Source organism: Eptatretus burgeri, chromosome 6 (assembly GCF_056783735.1).
Source record: "Eptatretus burgeri isolate ZD-2024b chromosome 6, Ebu_testis_v1, whole genome shotgun sequence".
NCBI lineage: Eukaryota > Metazoa > Chordata > Myxini > Myxiniformes > Myxinidae > Eptatretus > Eptatretus burgeri.
Genome location: NC_140966.1, coordinates 46,749,885 through 46,773,553, shown reverse-complemented (window position 1 = coordinate 46,773,553; position 23,669 = coordinate 46,749,885). Strand labels below are relative to the sequence as shown.

At 49.1% G+C, this 23,669-nt stretch overlaps 1 protein-coding gene across 1 annotated transcript in view; it reads right to left on the bottom strand.

Moving 5' to 3' along the window:
* Nucleotides 1-2,852, bottom strand: part of LOC147024694 (ubiquitin carboxyl-terminal hydrolase 25-like) — a 102,036-nt gene extending 99,184 nt beyond the window's left edge. The window contains exon 1 of the mRNA XM_085884844.1: nt 2,662-2,852. Within this exon, the coding sequence (XP_085740970.1) occupies nt 2,662-2,703 (42 nt within the window). The 5' untranslated portion in view covers nt 2,704-2,852. The remainder of the gene's footprint in view (nt 1-2,661) is intronic.
* Between the last annotated feature and the right edge of the window lie 20,817 nt (nt 2,853-23,669).

Genomic DNA, 23,669 nt, shown 5'->3' with positions numbered 1-23,669 from the left:
GTAAAATAATTATTTGGGGAGGGGAGTGGGGGGGTGACATTACATAAGGGAAACGGGTACAACATGAACATAGGATACAAAAAGAAGATAAGTGAAACATATGGAGGAGAAAAGAAGGGAAAAATGGAGGGAATGACCGAATATAGAGCGAGGGAGAGAGAGACAGAGAGACAGAGAGAGAGAGAGGGAGAGAGAGAGAGAGAGAGAGAGAGAGAGAGAGAGAGAGAGAGAGCGCGAGAGAGAGAGAGAGCGCGGGAGAGAGAGAGCGCGGGAGAGAGAGAGCGCGGGAGAGAGAGAGCGCGGGAGAGAGAGAGCGCGGGAGAGAGAGAGCGCGGGAGAGAGAGAGCGCGGGAGAGAGAGAGCGCGGGAGAGAGAGAGCGCGGGAGAGAGAGAGTGCGAGAGAGTGCGAGAGTGAGAGAGTGAGAGAGTGAGAGAGAGTGCGAGAGTGAGAGAGTGAGAGAGAGAGACGGGAGAGGACGGGAGAGGACGAGAGAGGGCGAGAGAGGGCGAGAGAGGAAGACACAGACACAGACACAGACACAGACACAGAGAGAGAGAGAGAGAGAGAGAGAGAGAGAGAGAGAGAGAGAGAGAGAGAGAGAGAGAGAGAGAGACGAGAGACGAGAGAGGGCGAGAGAGGAAGACACAGACACAGACACAGATACAGACACAGACACAGACACAGACACAGACACAGACACAGACACAGACACAGACACAGACACAGACACAGACACAGACACAGAGAGAGAGAGAGAGAGAGAGAGAGAGAGAGAGAGAGAGAGAGAGAGAGAGAGAGAGAGAGAGAGAGAGAGAGAGAGAGAGAGAGAGAGAGAGAGGGCGGGAGAGAGAGAGAGGGCGGGAGAGAGAGAGAGGGCGGGAGAGAGAGAGAGGGCGGAGAGAGAGAGAGAGGGCGGGAGAGAGAGAGAGGGCGGGAGAGAGAGAGAGGGCGGGAGAGAGAGAGAGGGCGGGAGAGAGAGAGAGGGCGGGAGAGAGAGAGAGAGGGCGGGAGAGAGAGAGAGAGAGGGCGGGAGAGAGAGAGAGGGCGGGAGAGAGAGAGAGAGGGCGGGAGAGAGAGAGAGGGCGGGAGAGAGAGAGAGGGCGAGAGAGAGAGAGAGGGCGAGAGAGAGAGAGAGACACAGAGACACAGAGACACAGGGCGGGAGAGACAGAGAGGGCGAGAGAGGAGACACAGAGACACAGAGACACAGAGACACAGAGACACAGAGACACAGAGACACAGAGACACAGAGACACAGAGACACAGAGACAGAGAAAGAGAAAGAGAAAGAGAAAGAGAAAGAGAAAGAGAAAGAGAAAGAGAAAGAGAAAGAGAGAGAGAGAGAGAGAGAGAGAGAGAGAGAGAGAGAGAGAGAGAGAGAGAGAGAGAGAGACAGAGAGACACAGAGAAAGAGAAAGAGAAAGAGAAAGAGAAAGAGAAAGAGAAAGAGAGAGAGAGAGAGATTTTTGGTATTTTATTCATCCCAACATAACAATGTGGACATAAAAAACAAACTATCAATGGAATGGAATAAAAATCTGGGAACAAAAGCATCTTAAAGACAAACGAGGATGAAAAATCTGAAAGCAAGGAGTAATTATTCACGTTTTAAACGAGACGTATCGTTCATCGGTCCTGGCAATGATCTGTCGGAATGAGCGACTGGATCGCAGGAGGCAACACCCCAGGTTTAGTAACAAGAATGCGATAAGGTCTATTCTGGTCCATCCACCTCGCCCTTTCTCCCTCCTTGCCAAGCGAAACTCGGCTGTGACACCGGTCTGCACGGACCTTCCTCTCCCAATCCGGGAGGGATTGAAGGGAACAACTCCTGCGGTCTTGGTGCCACTCTTCTTGGACCAGCGTCCACGTCTCGTTTCTGGAACCTTCCGAACTCCTCCCCCCCCCCTCGGGTAACACGCCATGACCCTCACGAACAACAGGCAGTGATAAACCCCACCAGAAGCATAACGAAATTTGATAAATGCCCCCATTGGTAACCGAGCCCCATTGGTAATGGAGCCCCCATTGGTAACCGAGCCCCATTGGTAATGGAGCCCCCATTGGTAACCGAGCCCCATTGGTAATCGAGCCCCCATTGGTAACTAAGCCCCCATTGGTAACCGAGCCCCCATTGGTAACCGAGCCCCATTGGTGATCGAGCCCCCATTAGTAACCGAGCCCCATTGGTGATCGAGCCCCCATTGGTAACCGAGCCCCATTGGTGATTGAGCCCCCATTGGTAATCGAGCCCCCATTGGTAACCGAGCCCCATTGGTGATCGAGCCCCCATTGGTAAGCGAGCCCCCATTGGTAACCGAGCCCCATTGGTGATCGAGCCCCCATTAGTAATCGAGCCCCCATTAGTAACCGAGCCCCCATTGTGACGTTCATCTTCCCCTTTCAATTCGCAACACCAATCACCGCCCTTGGGGGGGGGGGGGGAATGAATACATCCGTGGAATGCTTTCACCTCGGTCAAGCAAAACTTGTCGACGTCACGTTGTCCGCAGAACCAGCATGTCGTGCCACGGACAAATCAGGGAAGCGACATGTACAGCATTATCACCACGGCAACGGGCGTTCACCACTGCAATGTAATTCCCAATGCAAGAGAGGTATTCCCCCCTCCCCCCTACCTGGTACACACAGGACCTCACCTGCCCAGAGAGCGGGAGTCCGGCACTTCGTTCCACCGTCATCCAAGCTGTCCTTCCCCACACACAGCGAGGGCCGAAAGTGACGAAGAGGGAGCAGTTGCCAGTGTTGCGAGTGCAAAGACAACCGGACAGAGTGAGAAAGCGAAGGCGCACGTGGGTTCGTCGAGATGACGTCACGGCACGCGCGCGACGGCAGCTTGGTAAGGTCGTAGCTATTCATCGACCTGTAGCTCACTCACGACGGAAGGTTTGTTTACGTTAAAACCGAAATGTTACACATTAGTAATTCAATTTAAAGAATGGTCTTGTCTTTGGTCGTTGTCGTCCAATGATTTTTACTGGCGTATCTCAGATCTACGTGAATCTATATAGAGCGAACGTTAAGTTAATAGTGTTTGTAATATTCCTCATTCCGCGTGATCAGAATGTTTTTTTTTTTTGATGCAATTCGTTGGCATTGAGATTCCCATTTAACGAGGTTTGTAAGATATTTCTCGTTAATTATTTGTATCCTGATCTTCGTTTTTGAGTTATCGCTCTCTTTTGTAAAACGTAACGACGTACAAACGATCAAAAAATTGAAAATGGAAAACCACACACGGCCTACATATAACACTATGTATACTCCCCGAGTACATCAATGGCGATATATAAACTTATAAACCCGTTTATTTAACAAAAACTGAACATATCAAAAGTAATTAACAACTATAGATGCAACAAAACATTTTACTTTCAATTATAACGATTATGGAAATCGCAAATTTGTGGCTTCATCTTCGAAGCACAGTTTGTGTGTCGCAGTAGGCTCGTGAAGTTACATTTTTACACCGACTCCGATCGGCCGTGAATAGCAACATTTACCCACTCAGATACTCAGGGCCAAAACGGGAGGGCCGACGTCATCACTTTTGGAATGTATACTCTATATTGTATCTCTGTCTGAAGGGGGGGGTTGTTTAATGACGTCAGCAATTTGTGTGCCGCCGCCATATTGGAGTACCAACAAAAAGGAACGTACACTCACGGTCGACACACGCACGCAACTGCGATGGAGAACGAATCATTATAGACGCCCGAGAGCAAATCGCAATGGCTTGTGGAAAAATGGCGGGACTGAGTCAATCGGACAAGTGTAGGTTGTGCAAGATAGAAAAAGAAAGCACGAGCCACCTCCTATTGGGATATAAAAAAAACTCATGTCAGAAGAGCTGGACACCCAACAGCACAACAAGGAACAGTATGTTTTGCAATCCACTGGCACATCTGAAAGGAGGAGGAGGAGATTGGTACCATATTCTGTGCAGAGCGTTGGTGATGCTTAAACAGTCTCCTTGGCTATTGGGCACTATCCTGGACGGGTTGCCACTCCGACACATTATACCAGCATTCTGGCACTCATTTTGCGACCTTGGAAGGATGACGGGCCGAGTTAACCCCACCTGGTATTAATTCAATAGGTGAGCGGGATTTGAACTCGGGACCCTTGGATCCAAACCCCACCACCCGAATCATAAAGCCAACACCAGGCATACATCTGAAAAAAAGTCTCAATAACCCAGTTCCAGAAAATTCTTGGAAATGCGAGCTAAAAGCGATAATTGAAAACGAGGGAGTAATGCTCATGCATAACCTAATGATCCCATCAAGCATGGACATAGGAAACAAAGCATTGTGAGCAGATATCGTACTAAGGTACAAACCAGAGTTGGTGTCAAAGCCAGCCAATGCTCGCCTGTTTAAACATTTATCGTTTTTAAAAGACTAGTCTAATAATTAATATTTTTTAGAAAGCATTGCAGTGAAGTCTGATCCAAATCATTTTAAAGCAATATATTGTTGCGGATCCGGGGTGGCGCGAATCTGACCCGGTCCTAAGTGCCAGCCTCGCCACCGCCGTCTCCGGGAGTCTATAATGCCGGCCGGCTCGACACAGGCCTCGGGTCACGCGTCTTCTATCGCGATACCAACGTAATCCTGCACCTTACCCGTTGGGGAGATAGAACCCTTGGTTACAGACCGGTTTTGTCAGGGACCGAGCGGAGTCTACCAGTCTGTAACCACTTTTTGGTTTTATATGCCAATCGAACGGATCGTTCCTCGACACGAATTAATCCATAGCGGCAACTGCATACGAATTAACCAGATTTATTGGGGACATCAGGGATCACCACCTGTAGAGTACGTGGTTTAATCCGACGTGCGAGTGTGGTGCACGGGGGTCACCGTGCAGGGGTGATGCATCGTGGAAGGTTTGGCCTAGCCAGGCACATTGTATCGTGTGTGTTATTAAAGTTGATTTCAACCTCACCAAGACTGGTGTTTGGCCTCGGTGCTCCTTTGGGGATTTCCTTTAACCATTGTGGCGTGGTGGCAGCGTCGGGATACGATTCCACGCACTCTTCACCCCGGAGACAGCGATCGGCAGAACGTCACTGTTACGAGAGCCATCTTCGAAACCCAATCGCACCTCACAAGAAGGTGAGCGGCCAACCAGCTCACTCTGTAGCTGTGTCATAAACATCGTCTGTACAATGTGCCCGTCGTCAAAATGGCCACCACACACCATGCACCAAAGCAGTGGTCACTTAGCAAGAGTGAAACGGTGAACTCATCTGAAAATTGAAGAAAATTTTCTTTATCTTTTATCACTCGATCCCAACTTTGCGCCCTTCCTCACTGAGGGCGTCACCTGGGAAAAGAAGAGCAGAGCGTTCCCTCTTCATGGACTTGTGGATGATGGTGACGATGTCCCCGGTGTGCAGCGTCGCACTGCAAAACAGAAAGTCACCGTACTGGAACTTATGCTGGGTCAGATAGCAAACTACTGCCCTGTGATATCCCGCAACACCATAGTCCGAAACTCCACCTCTGTAGTTGAAATATGGCAGTCGATTCGACAACATTTTGGATTCCAGTTGACAGGCGCACACTTCATTGACTTTGCAGCGATACGCCATAACCCCAAAGAGCGCCATGAAGACTTGTACCAACGCCTGATGGCGTTTGTGGAGGATAACTTGCTTCGACAAGATGGCGGCATCTTCCACCATAACCAGGCGATCACGCAAGATGAGGAATTATCTCCCTCGTTGGAGAACTTTATTGTGCTCGCATGGCTTCGCCTTGTCCACAGTGGACTCCCTGGACTCATCAAACAACACTACGCAACTGAACTCAGGTCCCGCACTTTAGCTTCCATCAAATCGGAGATATCCCAGACGCTTGACTCACTATTAGATGAGCTCCTTGCTGCTGAAGATACAACGTCCTTGCGCACTTCAACGTCTCGACCACAGGTCCCCCGCCTGGCATCGTTCCCATCATCGTCAAACCTCGTCAAGTCTTTTCGGGGACTCGTTCCAACAACCTTATGAAGTCCTGTCCCCTCTGCAAACAAGTACTCCGCACTGATTACAGTCATTTCCTCAGTGAGTGTCCTTTCCTCCCCGAACGAGATCGTCGGTACATCACCAGAGCACGCCATGTGGCTGACATAACTGAAGTCAGATGATGAGTCTGGAGACATACCATTTGCCCATATGGACAAGGTAGTTAATAACATAGACTATACAAAACCGTCCACTATCTCGCATGTCCAGACTCGCCAGTCTCCATATCTAAACACCTTCCACGGCCACCACACAACCCGAGTTACCATCGACAGTGGGGCCACGGGTAACCTGATTCGTGAGACAACTGTAAGGAGGTTTGGAGCCAAGATTCAGAAGAGTGCATAGTCCGCTCGTCAGGCTGATGGGTCTTCCCCTCTTCAAGTGGTTAGTGAGACCAGACTGAAACTGACTCATGACGGAAGGGAATTTCAGTTTGAGGGCCTGGTTGTTGAAAATCTTGACGTAGAAGTACTAGCAGGAACACCTTTCATGGAGTTTAATGACATCTCAATCCGCCCTGCGAAGCAACAAGTTATCTTGCGTGACGGCACCACATACGTTTATGGTTCTCAGGAAGGGAGCCTTAATCGCCATGCAGTACGCCGAGCTCATGTCGTACGTGCCCCACCCCACACAACTACTCTGTGGCTCGGTGAGTTCATCAAAATGGTCCTTCCATGTGACATGTCGAGTATCGACTTAGAGTTCACACTCGAACCTCGCACGGATGCCCCCAGTGCGAGGTCACTGCGACCCATTGAGTACTGGCCCCCACCGAGTGTCATCCGTAGCATCAGCGAGAAGGTTCGGATCCCCAATTTAACTAACGAACCACGAATTCTCAAACGACATGAGCAATTTTGCCAAATCCGCCTTTTGTACATACCCGAAGAACACCCAGATGACTATACCAAGACCAGCCCCCCCCCCCCAAATTAAAACGCACACTCACTTCACTCTCAGGACACTCTTCGACTGTCACCCTCGATCCTGACAACATGTTCGCTCCTGACACACGATCAAAGTTTTGTGCCCTTGTTGAAGAGTATGATGAAGTGTTTGACCCAGTGTTCCAAGGCTACAATGGTGCTGCAGGCCCCTTTGAGGCTGTTGTTAACATGGGCCCCATTCAGCCTCCACAACACAAAGGCCGTCTACCACAGTATGCGCAAGATAAACTGCGTGAACTACAACACAAATTTGATGAACTAGAAAAGCTTGGAGTCTTTGCTCGCCCTGAGGACAGGGGGATTACTGTAGAATACCTGAATCCTTCATTCTTGATCAAGAAGCCCAGTGGCGGGTTCCGCTGAGTCACAGCCTTTGCTGATGTGGGCCGATACAGCAAGCCCCAACCCTCTCTTATGCCAAACGTAGATTCCATCCTCCGCAAAATTGCTCAGTGGAAGTATCTAATTACTACCGACCTTACGAGTGCCTTCTACCAAATCCCATTATCTCGCCAGTCCATGAAGTACTGTGGTGTAGCCACACCCTTCCGGGGAGTACGTGTGTATACCAGATCTGCTATGGGTATGTCTGGATCAGAGACTGCACTCAAATAACTCATGTGTCACGTCCTTGGTGATCTCTTAGAGAAGGGTACCGTTGCCAAACTCGCTGACGACCTCTATTGCGGTGGTGACACATTGGACGAAATTCTCCAGAACTGGAGAATGGTGTTGCAGGCTCTGCGTAAATGTCGACTTCGCCTCTCTGCTACGAAGACAGTTGTATGTTCAAAGAGCACCACCATCTTAGGATGGATCTGGTCTAGTGGTACTATCCAGGCCAGCCCACACCGTGTGGCTGCACTCTCGACTTGTTCGGCTCCTGAGAAGGTCAGGGGAATGAGATCCTTTATCGGGGCATATAAGGTTCTCGCTCGTGTTATCCCCAACTGCTCCGCTCTCTTATCCCCCTTGGATGATGTTGTGGCTGGATGCTAATCACTGGACAGAGTTGTGTGGACTGATGAGTTACATTCTGCCTTCCACAGAGCCCAAGCTGCTCTTTCGTCAGCTCGTGCAATTACTCTTCCTCATCCAAGTGATCAGCTATGGATTGTGACGGATGGTTCTGTCAAAAAACACAGCATTGGATCAACTCTGTATGTCACGCGCAATGGAAGACCTCACATTGCTGGGTTTATTTTGCGCAAAGTTACGCGGATGCCAACCTACCTGGTTGCCATGTGAAGTGGAGGCCCTTTCCATTGCTGTGTCAGTAAAACACTTCAGTCCCTTCATTATCCTATCTAAACATCATGCATCCATCCTCACTGATAGCAAGCCGTGCGTACAAGCGTATGAGAAGCTCTGTCGTGGAGAGTTTTCAGCGAACCCTCATCTATCCACATTCCTATCCACCATCAGCCGTTATCAAGCGACCGTACGACACCTCGCAGGATCCGCCAATGCCCCATCTGATTTTGCCAACCGCAATGCACCAGACTGTACTGACACCTCCTGTCAAATTTGTGCATTCATAAGACGCGAGGAGGAGGCCGTAGTCCTGCAGGTGTCAGCCCAAGACATTATTTCCAGCCGAACCAAACTGCCCTTCACCAACAGAACTGCCTGGATAGCAGTTCAGGCAGACTGCGCAGACTTAAGGTGGACTCATGCCCACCTGATTCAGGGCACCCGCCCATCGAAGAAAACAACCAACGTCAAAGATGTCAAACGTTACCTCCAGGTTGCGTCACTTTCCAAAGATGGCCTAGTTGCAGTCCATCGGGACAAGCCCTTGTCCTCGGCATGTGAGTGCATTATTGTCCCTCGTCAGGTAGTCAATGGCTTAATAACAGCATTACACATTCAACTGGATCACCCGAGTCGTCATCAACTCAGTTCTGTGATTCACCGCTATTTTATGCTCTTGACTTGGACAGAGCGATCGATCAGGTAACCTCGAGGTGTCACCAGTGTGCTGCATTGCGCAACATTCCTCATACCATTACCAGGCAGTCCACTGGAGAACCCCCTGGTGCTGTTTGTGTATCCTTCGCAGCAGATATCATCAAACGCAATCACCAGCTAGTTCTTATATTGCGAGAATGTTCCACTTCCTACACCACATCGTGCATTGTGGAGAATGAACAACACGTCACTCTCCCCGACAACTTGATCCGCTTATGCATAGAGCTCCGGCCATTGGATGGACCACTTGCTGTCATCCGCACCGATCCGGCTCCCGGCTTCACACGTCTGGTCCACGAAGAGCTTCTTAAACATCACCGGATGTGCATCGAGATTGGTCGCATTAAAAATCCCAACAAGAATCCCATCGCCGAGAAGGCAGTTTGTGAATGTGAAGATGAATTTCTACGACAGGAGCTGATGGGAGGACCAGTAACTCCACTAACCCTCGCACTGGCCACCGCCAGTATGAACTCACGAGTTTGTGCACGGGGACTCTCGGCCCGAGAGATGTGGTGCCAGCGGGATCAGTTCACCAATCAACAAATCCCTTTCTCGGACTTACAAATGACACAAGCCCAACACCATCTTGGTTCCATTAACCACCCCCATAGTGAGAAGTCGAAGGCACCCATGGGGTCCGTCAACCCCAATGTGTGTGGAGGTCGGTGATTTGATCTATTTGTACTCTGATCGTAACAAGTCATGCGCAAGAAACCGCTACCTCATCTCTGCCACCGATGGACCCTGGTGCAACATCCGTAAATTTGTGGGGTCCCAATTGAGGAGTGCAGCTTATCGGGTGAAAAAGTCTGAATGCTATAAAGTCCCAGACTACTGGAAGGATACGCTCCCACTGCCTCGCAATCGGGGATATGGTGTTGCACAACAAACCGAGGACGTATGCCTCCAACCAGCAACAAAACCACCAGACCCCCCATTCATCCCCTATGAGCTGTCTTCACCTGCCGACAGTGCTGAATCCTTCCCAATCCCAAGTAGCCAGGAACCAGATCTAGGTTCTGATGCATCCCCGAGGCTTGACACCTGTAGACCTGGTTACTCCAAAGCCATCGGCGACATCTGTGAGGAACATCCAACGGTGTCCCCAACCGTCTGGACACCAAGACGCTCCAACCGTGTACGTTACCAGCCCAAGCACTTCGAGGATTTTATTTTGGATGCTTAGAGTCATATTGTGGTCACAATGCTTGCAGAAACTGTCATGGGGCAGAATAATCCCCGAGACCGGAGGGCAGTCTACCCGGTGATGGTCTCAGTATATCTGACTAGTGCACGATTTATATGACCTCCTCCAGGTTAAGTGACCGTTATCCTTGTTTAACTTTGTGTACTCTGCCTCAGTATTTGAAGCCATGTACTGTCACCTACTTTCTTCATTTATAACACCAGCATGATAGTAGATAAATGACATCGTAAAAAAAAAAAAAAAGTGGTTACGCCAGTAGAGTAGGTGGTTTAATCCGTCGTGCGAGCGTGGTGCACGGGGTTACCGTGCAGGGGTGCGGTATCGTGGAAGGTTTGGCCTCGCCGGGCACGTTGTGTTATTAAAGTTGATTTCAACCTCACCAAGACTGGTGTTTGGCCTCGGTGCTCCGTTGGGGACTCCCTTTAACCATTGTGGCGCACAGCACAAGGAATACACACGACAATGGTTTTACTAACAATCAAACCCTTCTTAACGAGGGGACCACGGCTAAAGGGTCGAGGGCATTCTACGAAATATGCCTTATAAAACACGTTCAAACAAACAGCATGCAGGACAAGACAGAGTACTTGTTGATGGCTCACGGACGAGAGGAAAGCGTCCAAAAAGCACGAATGGCGCTTGTAGCAAACAAGCGGGTGTCCACGGGCTCGGACTCCCAGCTCGAACATGCCACGCGGAAAGAAAATGGCGGCGCAGTCCTCCTGTTCAAGTCACCGCGTGTGCACGTTCCGCGTGCTCTGACCTCGCGTAGGGTCGAAGATGGGCCTCAGCCGATCTCTCTCACGGTCCAGCACACAAATCCAGGCCTGGTCTGTTCTCCAAACAAGGGTCGAAGATGGGCCTCAGCTGATCTCTCTCACGGTCCAGCACACAAATCCAGGCCTGGTCTGGTCTGTTCTCCATACAAGGCCCAAGTCGAGGTCCAAGTTCCACAGGCGGATCGGCAAACGTGACGCGTCGTTAGTGAGTAAGGACCGTCCGAAGGTCCGGCGTCTCCTCTCAGGCCTTCCCGCCTCGAAGCCCGACTCCCTCTTCGTCCTCTCAGTTCCTCTCTCGGTCGAATCACCGACGTGCAGGTCGGTTCAGCGTCTCTCCCGGCAGATCCAACACAGTGCCTCCTTCGTTCGCCTCAAAGCGACTCCAAGCACGCCTCGAGAACCCAGCCGTTCCTCACACACAGTACTCCTTTGTTTGCTCGCTTCGAGACACGAACACTCCTCTCAACTGCCTGCAGTCTTCAAAACCGCCAAAACTGACTTGATGCTTCCCTTCTTTCCTTTCGTTCGGCTCCCTTTTCCAACTGAGAACTCCTTTTTCTCTCGTTTCCTTTTTACCAACCCGCTCTCCAGGCGACTCAGTGACCAAAGGCCCCGCCCCTCGCGTCACTTCCTGTCCAGGCCCCGCCCCTCGCGTCACTTCTTGTCCAGGCCACAGCCCTCGCGTCACTGACTGGGCGGGGCCTATCCGGGATGAGGAAGTAACAAGAGCGATCTCTCGTTTCACCACCGTATGAACATAAAAACAGTCTGTTACACCTCCCGACACACACCTATCGTCCCTTATACCACACAACCTATCCAAAGATGCATTTAATGGGGGATCTGAGCTAATTCTATATTTACTATTCCCATCAAGGGCCATTTCCGGAACACTATGTATTTGTATATTGTAATCAGTAACAAGAGCGCAAGTGAGCACAATATACGCCCGAACAAGAAGGTATATACAGAAATGTGCGACGACATGGAAAACAGCATCCTGGTTGCCATGGCAACCACCTTAGATGACGAACGTATGTCATGACACACTGTCCCTACAGTCTGTACCTATGTACCAAATATGAAACGTGAAAGTTGAAAACGTTGAGAGTTAGAGTGCGGATAGGAATGGACGGGCGGACCGACGGACAGACAGACGGACGGACGGACGACCGGTATCACATAATACGCCCCGATATATATATATATATATATATATATATATATATATATATATATATATATATATATATATATATATATATATATATATATATATATATATGCATCTAAAAAATAGTGTGGTAGATAAAAACATTAGAAAGGAAATAACTTGCACCAAAAAAAATTAACATTTTCACGCTCACACTCACGCTGACGCTCACGCCGGGGGTATCGCTGTAGCTCTCTGTTCTTCGAAAAGGCGAGCTAAAAATGGGAAAAAACGACATTGCTAATTGAGGTGTTTGTACCCAGTTATTTTGGCCTAAATAATGAGGAAATCAAGAAAATGACCAAATATTAAGACCTAAAAATAGGGGCTGTGCCCCTGGGTGCTCACCTGTAAGACTAATGATACTGAGAAGGAAGTCAACGTGTGACAGAATCAATATTATATATCTCTCTATTATTCCAGCAATGTCTGTGTGTCTGTGTGCCTGTGTGCGTGTGTGTGTGTGTGTGTGTGTGTGTGTGTGTGTGTGTGTGTGTGTGTGTGTGTGTGTGTGTGTGTGTGTGTGTGTGTGTGTGTGCGTCTGTGTGTGTGCATGTGTGTCTGTGTTTGTGTGTGTGTGTGTGTGTGTCTCTGTGTGTGTGCATGTGTGTCTGTGTTTGTGTGTGTGTGTGTGTGTGTCTCTGTGTGTGTGTGTCTGTGTATGTGTGTGTCTGTCTGTGTGTGTGTCTGTCTGTGTGTTTGTCTGTGTGTGTGTGTTTGTGTGTGTCTGCGACCGCCGTTTCTCGACAACCCCTGGGCCGATCTAATTGAAACTTGCGAGGAATATTGCTGGGGACCTGTGGATGTGCCTTTTCAAGGTTTGATATTAATCGGACAAGCGGTTCCCAAGTTACGGCCATTTATATGCCAACCAATGACAGGACACGGTACTATGACATCACGATTGACGTCACAACTCTTCTTCTTCTTCGTTTGATTTGATGTCACAATTGACACTGGGGACCTGAGGATGTGCCTTTTCAGGGTTTGATATCGTTCTTCTTCATCCGTTTCAGCTGTTTCCCAAGTGTTTCCCAAGTAATGGCCATTTATGATACGGATGGCCCGATCTAATTGAAACAATGCCCCAATCCAGTCATCGTTTACGAGAGCGAAGGAACGAAGCTGCGCGTCGTGCACACGCGATGGAATCGGACGAAACACAAGCTACTCGCTTGACACACGACGCTACGCGCGTGACAAGGCGTCTTGCAGCTGAAACGAACGAAGCACGAGCTGCTCGCTTGGCAAACAACACTGGATGCAAGGCAAGGCGTCATGCAGAAGAAACGGATGAAGCACGAGTTGCTCGCTTGGCAAACAACACTCGACGCGAGGCAAGGCGTCGTGCAGAAGAAACGGATGAAGCACGAGCTGCTCGCTTGGCAAACAACACTGGACGCGAGGCAAGACGTCGTGCAGAAGAAACGGATGAAGCACGAGCTGCTCGCTTGGCAAACAACACTGGACGCGAGGCAAGGCGTCGTGCAGAAGAAACGGATGAAGCACGAGCTGCTCGCTTGGCAAACAACACTGGACGCGATGCAAGGCGTCGTGCAGAAGAAAAGGATGAAGCACGAGCTGCTCGCTTGGCAAACAACACTGGACGCGAGGCAAGGCGTCGTGCAGAAGAAAAGGATGAAGCACGAGCTGCTCACTTGGCAAACAACACTGGACGCGATGCAAGGCGTCGTGCAGAAGAAAAGGATGAAGCACGAGCTGCTCGCTTGGCAAACAACACTGGACGCGAGGCAAGGCGTCGTGCAGAAGAAAAGGATGAAGCACGAGCTGCTCCCTTGGCAAACAACACTGGACGCGAGGCAAGGCGTCGTGCAGAAGAAAGGGAGGAAGCACGAGCTGCTCGCTTGGCAAACAACACTGGACGCGAGGCAAGGCGTCGTGCAGAAGAAACGGAGGAAGCACGAGCTGCTCGCTTGGCAAACAACACTGGACGCGAGGCAAGGCGTCGTGCAGAAGAAACGGAGGAAGCACGAGCTGCTCGCTTGGCAAACAACACTGGACGCGAGGCAAGGCGTCGTGCAGAGGAAACGGATGAAGCACGAGCTGCTCACTTGGCAAACAACACTGGACGCGATGCAAGGCGTCGTGCAGAAGCAAAGGATGAAGCACGAGCTGCTCACTTGGCAAACAACACTGGATGCGAGGCAAGGCATCATGCAGAAGAAACGGATGAAGCACGAGCTGCTCGCTTGGCAAATAACACTGGACATGAGGCAAGGTGTTGTGCAGAAGAAAAGGATGAAGCACGAGCTGCTCGCTTGGCAAACAACACTGGACGCGAGACAAGGCGTCGTGCAGAAGAAACGGAGGAAGCACGAGCTGCTCGCTTGGCAAACAACACTGGACGTGAGGAAAGGCGTCGTGCAGAAGAAATGGATGAAGCACGAGCTGCTCGCTTGGCAAACAACACTGGACGCGAGGTAGGGCGTCGTGCAGAAGAAACGGATGAAGCAGCAGAAATGGATGAAGTTCCTGAACACCCTCTGTCCATCTGGTATGCCTCCACATCGGATCACTCTCAAGGTGGATATGGAAACGGCCTGTGTGGTTGTTGATTCTGGCTCGCGGTTTGAAAGTTATATATTTTTTTTGCATGTACAGGCACGTACCTACAGGCCCGCACTAGTACAAATAAATTACGACTTATTTTTTAGACGAGAGAATAAGGAAAAGGTTGGAGTGTTGGGACAGCAGGTGGTGATTAATGGAAACGAAAAGTTAAAGGTGTTGCACACAAATTCCAGGGACGTGTTCTGTTGGCAAGCGACTTGCTATATCGCTTGCCAAACCAACCTTTCTGTATCAACCAAAGAGACTAGAGCACCCTCGGAGAAGTTCAAATAACCGACAGTCCAAAAGACTTGATTGAGCATGGTGCCAACATCACGTTCCTCCACTAATTGCTCTGCAATTCATTGTTCTAATGATCTCGATGACAGTACAAATGACCTGAATTATCATTCTTCAGGTTCCCAAAAGAACAAGGAAAGGGATGTAGATGCACGACATGGCCAAAAGTATGTGGACACCTGCTCGTCCAACATACAGTACAGTTCATACTTTTATTGTTATTTCTACTTTAAAATCTACAAACATGTAAAACCTTACACTCCAAAATGCACAGTCAAAGGTCTATAGATTAGACTTGGAGGGGCTCCCCTTATGATTCTCCTTTTAGTTCTCTTTCTTTCACTCTTCACATTGTAATGAATCGTATGCGAAGACTGAGAAATGGTAGGTCAAACAAGACGGAGCTGTAGTTATCACAGCCTTGGGTTTTAATCACAATCTTGGCAAATGATACAGAATGATACACCACACGGTGGGTGCTAGGCACGTGAAGCCTGGTGTTGGCTTCGTGGTTCGGGTGGTGGCTTGGGATCCTAGGGTCCTGAGTTCAAGCCCCGTTTGCCGCTGAATTAATATACACCAGGAGGTTGACTCAGCCTGTCATCCTTCCGAGGTCGGCGAAGTGAGTACCGGTTTACTGGTAAGGGGGACACTGCATCAGCGGCATAGCCGTGTCCCAACCAATGATGCAACCAGCAGCCAGAGACAGAGAGAGATAGATAGGCACGTACTCCCCCACTAGGCCTCAACGTCCATCTTCCCACCCCTCTCACCCACATAACGAGCATACATCAGATCCGGATGTTCAAACATCCCTTGACAATATAGTACTATAGTCTCGAAACCTGCTGCTAACAATACATTAATTTGGGGGAAGTTGGTTTCACAATATGATCAAGTAAAACTGAAAACAATGGCCCGCATAGCATTTGCTCGAGGAGCACGACAGCATTGTTTGCATTGGAAAGCACCAGTGCCATATATATATATATATATATATATATATATATATATATATATATATATATATATATATATATATATATATATATATATTGTGACGTCCACGGGACTTGAACAGTCCCGCCAACGTAGAATGAGCCGAAACGATGGAGGCGGTTTATTTATTTATAACCCAAACATGGCGGTTCTAATCGCTCTACCGCAAACGGGACGAGGAAGGTGGCACGAGTCACTTTTCACTGAGTTGATGATGTTTATTCGTTTTTTATTATTACCAGAAATAACAAGACTCGGCAAGAAGAGGGATCCGGGGCGATTCAACGGGATGGTGTGGGATCGGGCGTGAGGAAAAACACAGACAATTCCAATGAATATACAGATCTCAATCCCTCTAAGCGCCAAGCATACACACACACACACACACACACACACACACACACACACACACACACACACACACACACACACACACACACACACACACACACACACACACACACACACACACACACAACGTAGCTATTTCTGGTGGTCAGGCTGGACCGTGGTGTGGACGCAAGTGTCCCTGGATCGGCGTCGGACGAGCTGGCCTTACTCTCGTCAGGGGGGCAGGGGAAACCGTGGTGCTGTCGACCTCCTGGTCTTGGCCCAAGTCCGCTCACAGCCGCCAGGAAACCAGTTCTGGCGCCAAGTTGCGAGCAGGAGAGGGAGGCAGGTCTGCCCGCCGTTCGACCCCGTACTCCGAGTCAGCAGAACCCCAGAGCCAACCAAGGTGAGGCACGAGGCTCAGCAAGGCTCCAAGACACGATCAAGAACACGATCGAATCAGCACAACAACAAGGACGCTCTCCGCGCAACAGCTTCCACACCAAAAAAAACACGATCGTTTTTGTCCCGATCTTCTTCCTCTTCCTTTTCGACCCCGAACAGAACCTTTTTATCCTCCTGTCTTCGTCACTTCCAATCGAGCCGTTTATTGGCCCACCGCCGTTGCCTTCTGCCAATCGTGATCACGGGGTGGAGCCATCCGCTGCACTGTCCTGTGAATCACGGCCAGCCTCCAGAGAATACCAAAAGGGGTTTACGCAGACACACTTATCCTATCCTGTGTCCCTATCTAATTACGTGACAATTATCATTTCCCCCCTTGAAGAAATGAACATTTACTAGACAACTTATCACCACTGAATTGCTACTTATTACATCGAGATCCTGGTAAACTCAAACAGCATGGCATACCTAATTAAACATGCTAATTACCCTTTGAATCCAACCAATGATGCAGCCAGCAGCAACAGAGAGACAGAGAGACAGAGAGACAGAGAGACAGAGAGACAGAGAGACAGAGAGACAGAGAGACAGAGAGACAGAGAGACAGAGAGACAGAGAGACAGAGAGACAGAGAGACAGAGAGACAGAGAGACAGAGAGACAGAGAGACAGAGAGACAGAGAGACAGAGAGACAGAGAGACAGAGAGACAGAGAGACAGAGAGACAGAGAGACAGAGAGACAGAGAGACAGAGAGACAGAGAGACAGAGAGACAGAGAGACAGAGAGACAGAGAGACAGAGAGACAGAGAGACAGAGAGACAGAGAGAGAGAGAGAGAGAGAGAGAGAGAGAGAGAGAGAGAGAGAGAGAGAGAGAGAGAGAGAGAGAGAGAGAGAGAGAGAGAGAGAGAGAGAGAGAGAGAGAGAGAGAGAGAGAGAGAGAGAGAGAGAGAGAGAGAGAGAGAGAGAGTCTCACCAACGCGCTAACAGGTACCATCTTGCCTTCCAAGCACACGCAAGTAGTGTGACATATGCACTGATCAGCACAGGCAAGCTAAATAACTCATTGTTCAAAAACTATGCCATACACAACCTTGTAATTTACTGAGATCATAGATGGAGACATTCCTAATTAGAATCTGAGGTTAACCCAAAGGCTACCATTTCAATTGTTTGGATGTTTAGTCCGATTTGAATCTGGTTGGATTCCAAATTTTCACAATGATCGGCGGTCGCACAAACTGCTATTGTTGCTTAGTTGCTCTCGCTTTATCGAACTTCGCTCCCTTACAGGATTATTAGGAGATATAAATCTGTCTTCGAAAGGATAATGTAGTCTGTAATTTAATAATGGACCGCCTGAGATAATGGACCACACAACGATATAACTATAACCAGTAATCTGTAGCGGTTCTCCAAAAGAACCAACCGACGACGATGTGCACTATTATAATGGATATTATATTGTAGTACAAGCGGGAGATTCCAAGTGCAAGAAAAAGACAAAATGATCGGAACATTTGAGGCAAATACGTTGCACACAACTCGCCATACGTCGGAGACATTTTGGCCTCCGACGAGTTTTATTGTACTAGTTGGTTTATAACAATATCAAGTCACGATACAACGTTTGAATTGATCAGGAAACAAGAAAGAACGATCCTAACGATCTGAGGGAACCTGTACATTATTTGTTCTTGCCCCGGTCGAAGAGAGCCCCACGCCGCACAGCATACCATGATTCCACGAAAATGGAGCTAAGTCTTGTATAAACTGACACTTATGTACAAATGCGAATCGAGAAGTACACTTGCTTGGTAGGCAAAATGGCTGTCACCTGTAATAAGATGACTCCACGTCTCAAGGTCAGAGATCAACAGCTTTAATGAACAGCATAGCATGCAACGTCACTTGGCACGGTATTCCGCCGTAGTCCAATACGGCTTCCCTCATGCTCCATTTCTGCTCCCCGCATGCCACCTCGCTAGGGACTGCAGTTTGCAGCTCACATGACATCCCCCTTTCTTCAAAATTAAATTTTTTTTAAAAACACACAGTTGATCCAAGCCATCGAATGGGGAAGAAATATAAGGAGAGAGAGAGAGAAAAAAACACCGTACTACTGGGTGAAATGCAATGCAGTTCAAGATGGCCATCCTCCCACGTATTAGCTAGACCACTACCTGACAGGGCGTCTGACTGTGCGACCAGACTGAGTTTTGGGATGCTTGTGGCGTGGTAGGCATTGGGGTATGTGGGGAAGATGGTGGTTCCTTGTTAGCACACTGTTGTTCCTTGGCGGCGGCACATGGTCCATATCAGTGCTACAAGAAGAGTTCAAGAAAATCTCAAACTCTGGCTGCCTTGACTGGGTCTGTGGAGCAGGTCGAATGAGACGGCGATTCCACCTCAGGATGTTTCCTGTTTCTGTGACGACTTTGTACAATCTGGGCTCTGAGCGGATGGTGGACGCAATTGCTGGTTCCCAAGTGCAGGACCGTCCAGCCTCCTCGAGAACCCAAACTCGTTGGCCAGGTTGAAGTGGCTCAAGATCGGGGCCGGCCCGGCAGTCTAATTACTCTTTCTGGGACACTTGCCAAAGTTCAAATTCCTCTCGTGTTGTGTCACGGTTCGGTGCCAAATATGGCACCTTGGTAGACAGATTGGATTTAATTTTCCTCTGATTCAGTAGCTCAGCAGGCGACCCAAGGAGGCTGTCAATGGGTGCAGTCCTCAGAATGAGGAGGGCCATGTGTGGGTCCATACCAGAGAGTTTCGTTTTGCGTGGTGTTCTTTATGGTTTGCACCTTGCATTCTATGAAGCCGTTTGATTGTGGATATTGGGGGCTTGAGGTTGCGGATTTGCTGACAACTGGAGGTTGAAACTCCAGTCCTCAGCAAATTTTCTAAAGGTGTGGCTGCTAAAAAAAAAAGGCCCCCATTATTGCTCATGAGGTTCTCTGAAATGCCATGCTCTGAAAATACCAGCCGCAGAATATCAATTACATCCTTGCTAGTTGCCCCTGTTGGAAGTTTTCGAACAATGGGGAACCTGGAGTATTCATCAGTGCGCAGGAGGTAGTCCTGTCCATCCAGGTTGAATATGTCTGCAGCCAGTGTTTGCTATGGCTTGGTCAAGATTTCTTGAAGGATCATTGCTTCCTGCGATTGCTGACGCTGATGCATCAAGCAGATTTGACAGGAGCCAATCCGGTTTTCAATGTCCTCATTCACCTTGGGCGAGAACACACAATTGTGTGCCCTGAGCTTGGTTTTGAGGACATCAAGGTTGGCCTCATGTCACTTCATGAGGATCTCGCATTGTAAACTAGCAAGTACCAGAACCCCCCCCCCCCCGTTCCACATGACACCATCTTCGACACTCAGTTCATCATGATAATTCCAGTATGGCCTCAGTTCACTAGGCATTTCATGGTGCCTGTCCAGCCATTCGGTCATGATGACTCCTGAGCATGGTTGGGAGGGCATCCACATCTGTGGCTTGCTGCATTTGCTGCATTTTCTGATGGCCAAATTAGATGTGCTTAACTTTCACATCAAACTGGATGGTTGGTGCTTGCATTGGTGTCAGCAAGCAAGACAGTCCATCGGCTAGAAGCATGTCTTTGCCAGCTTTGTACTTGATGCATGTGTCATACTCCTGGAGCCTCAGTAAGCATCTGTTGTCGTCGGGCTGGGGCGGCAGTGAGATTTTTCAAGCTGATAATTTCCAGCGGCTTGTGATCACTCTCGACAATGAAGGGGCGACTGCTTATCTACCTGTGGAAGCATTCGCACCCAAACACGATGGCCAGCATCTCACGCTCAATGTTGGCATACCGTTGCTCCACCTCAGAAAGTCTCTTTGATGTGAAGGGGATGGGCTTGTTGTCTTGCATTAGGCAAGCTCCAAGGCCTTTTTTGGAGGCATCGACCTGTAGTATTGTGTATTTTTGTGAGTCGAAGTAGGTTAAGCAGATCTCATGGCAGATGGCATCCTTGACCTTTTGTATGGACTGGCTGTGGCTGGCTGTCCATTCTAGTTGCTCTGGTTTTACCAGTTCAGGAAGGGGAGCTGTGAGATCAGACAGCTTTGGTATGAAGGGGCCCACATATGTGATGATACCAAGTACCTTTCAAAGTTCACAGAGGTTTTTCGGGTCTGTTAAGCTCTGGATCGCATCCACTTTCCCTGGGTCTGGGTAAACACCTTGTTGGTTAAAGATGAGACCAAAACCTGAATCTGTGGCTTCTTGATACTGCACTTGTCATTGATGAATTGCAGGCTGAATCCTGCAGCTGTTCTCATGAGGTTATGAAGGTTTCGGTCATGTTCTTACCCCGTTTTGCCATAGACAGCAACATCATCTGCAATGCTTATGACACCTAGGCATTGCTCAAGAATTTGGTCCATCTTGGCCTGGAAGACGTCCTGTACTGGGACATCACAAGTCCAAATAGCATTCACTGGAAGCAATAATGACCATATGGTGAGTTGAAGGTCGTGAGTAGCTGGGAGGGACAATCAAACTTAATTGACCAGTCCCCATTTTTGGCATCCAGCTTGCAAAAAACAAACATACGAGTCAGCTCTTCGAGCATGAGAGTACAGTGGTGGCACATCATGATGGCGCAGTTCAAGTCTTTTGGGTCCAGGCATAGTCTAAGTTTGCTGTTTGCTTTCCGCACGTAGGTGAGACCCAGGCTGTAGGCTCGTCGATCTTCTGTATGATGTCCTGTCTCAGCATTCTGTCCAGTTCTGACTTTACTTCGTCTATCATCTGGATGGGGCATCAATGTGGTGCATGTATTATAAGGGATACCCTGGGGTCCACCGTGATGCAAAACTGGCCTGGAAAATTGCCAATATTATCAAATTGGTCCAGATAAGAGGCCAGCAGGTCATCCAAGATGTTGATTGGTTTGTCGGTTGCACAGTTCTCCTTCAGCGAGCAGTGGAGGGTGAGTAGTTGAAGATCCCCACAGGTGGGCAGGCCAAGGATTGCGGGACGAGCGGCCTTGACCATGAAAAACTCAGCATCGACTCACTGGGTATTCCGTTTCTTGTAGGGGACCATAAGAGTGCCAAATTGCTAAATTTGCGAACCGCTGTCGGCCGTTAATATTGTCTGGAGTTTCTCTTGAACACAGACAGGTTGCGGCAGCCCAGATGAGTCAACATTTTGGGGATATATTTGCCTGTATATCCAAAGGGACAAAGTATTACTCTCTGCCCCAATGTTGACCTTGACCATCAGGGAGTGAATACCAGCATGGCCAGGTAGTGAAATGGTGAAGTCGGTGAAAATCTCTCGCCGGGAATCAATGGTCTGGCTGTGGATTTTAATGGTGGTGAAGCTCAACGTGTCGCAGTCCTTGTCGAGTTATTCATCTCTCCCCAGGGTGTGGATGGGTTTCCAGTTGAAGGATTTGTGCCCTTTAGTCACTGGGCAGGTTGGCTGCCGGCCTTTTTCTTGCCTCGATGTCGAGAGACAAATGGCCTTCCAGCAGTTTTGCTTTCTGCATGCCTCACATGTCGAGCCCGATGCTGGGCATTGTTGCCAGGGCTGGGGTGAATGTTGCCTTCCACATTGGCGGCACTGTTTTGGGTGGAACCCAATAGTGTGGACAAAATTGGTTGCCTGTTGGGTCTGTGTGAACTGCTGCTTGTGAATAACAGAGGTCTCATGCGTCTGGCTTATTTCCAGGGCTTCGTGCAACGGGAGGGTGCTGTCATTTGCGACCTTCGCAAGAAGCTATTTCTGTAGCTCGGGATACCGTGTCCCAACAATGAGCTGTTCTAGTATATGCTCATCTGCCTTGGGGGTCTTGAACTTGCATTCACTCGCTTGCTGACGGCATCTGGAGATGGAATTGTCCATGGTTTCATCGTTATCCTGCTTAAATCGTTGTAGGCAGAAATGAGTCACACGGTAATTGGCCTGGGGTTTCAGTTCAGCTTCAAAACCTGCCAAATCACTGCCAACGCCGCAGTGGTCCGCCTTGTGCCATCAGCATTATCAAGGCCCCACAAACTGTAGGATCTCAGCCTTCCTAACCTGATAGCAGGATAGTGTGATCTAATTGTTTGTCACCTGCTACGTCCTTCACAGAAAAGTACAGCTGTGTGCACTTTCTGAATAGCTCCAAGGCTTCGCCGAGGTTTGCGCTGGTCCAATCCATGTGTGGCATCATTGGCACATCTGTCATCGTGCACTTGGCCAAGAATCCCTCGATGGGGTTCCAATCGGGTTGGTAGGTTCATCTTTCGCTGCCACCATGTAATAAGATGACTCCGCGTCTCAAGGTACAAGATCAATAGCTTTAATGAACGGCAAGGCATGTAACGTCACTCGGCACAGTATCCCATCATAGCCCAACACAGCTTCCCTCGTGCTCCATTTCCATTCCCTGCATGCGCCACCCCCCTCTCCAGGGGCTGCGGATTACAGCTCACATGACATCACATTGATCATACTTGGCTACGGTGAATGATCAGGAATATAGATGCAATTGCAAACATCTACGTCAAACCAACAAAGCCACTCCAGTACAAGTCACCGCTGAGAGAAGTGAGCATAATGTACCACCGAATGACACCAGAGTGAAATCCGATTTGGCTGCCGGCCAACCAACAAATGGCATGTAGAACATCACAACTCAGCAGATGATGTGCAAGCAACTCCACAACACACAGCAACAATGCTCAATGTAGCAAGCAAGAGAAACAACTGCAACAACTGCAACAACAACAACCACAAGAGGTGACTGCCCAATGAACACGCACCATCAAGAAGCCGTAGCGATTTAAGGACTTCGTGTGACAATTTCAAGAAAAGAGAAAAGGCATTAAAACCTATGGGCCAAGTTAAAGGGGAACCCAAAC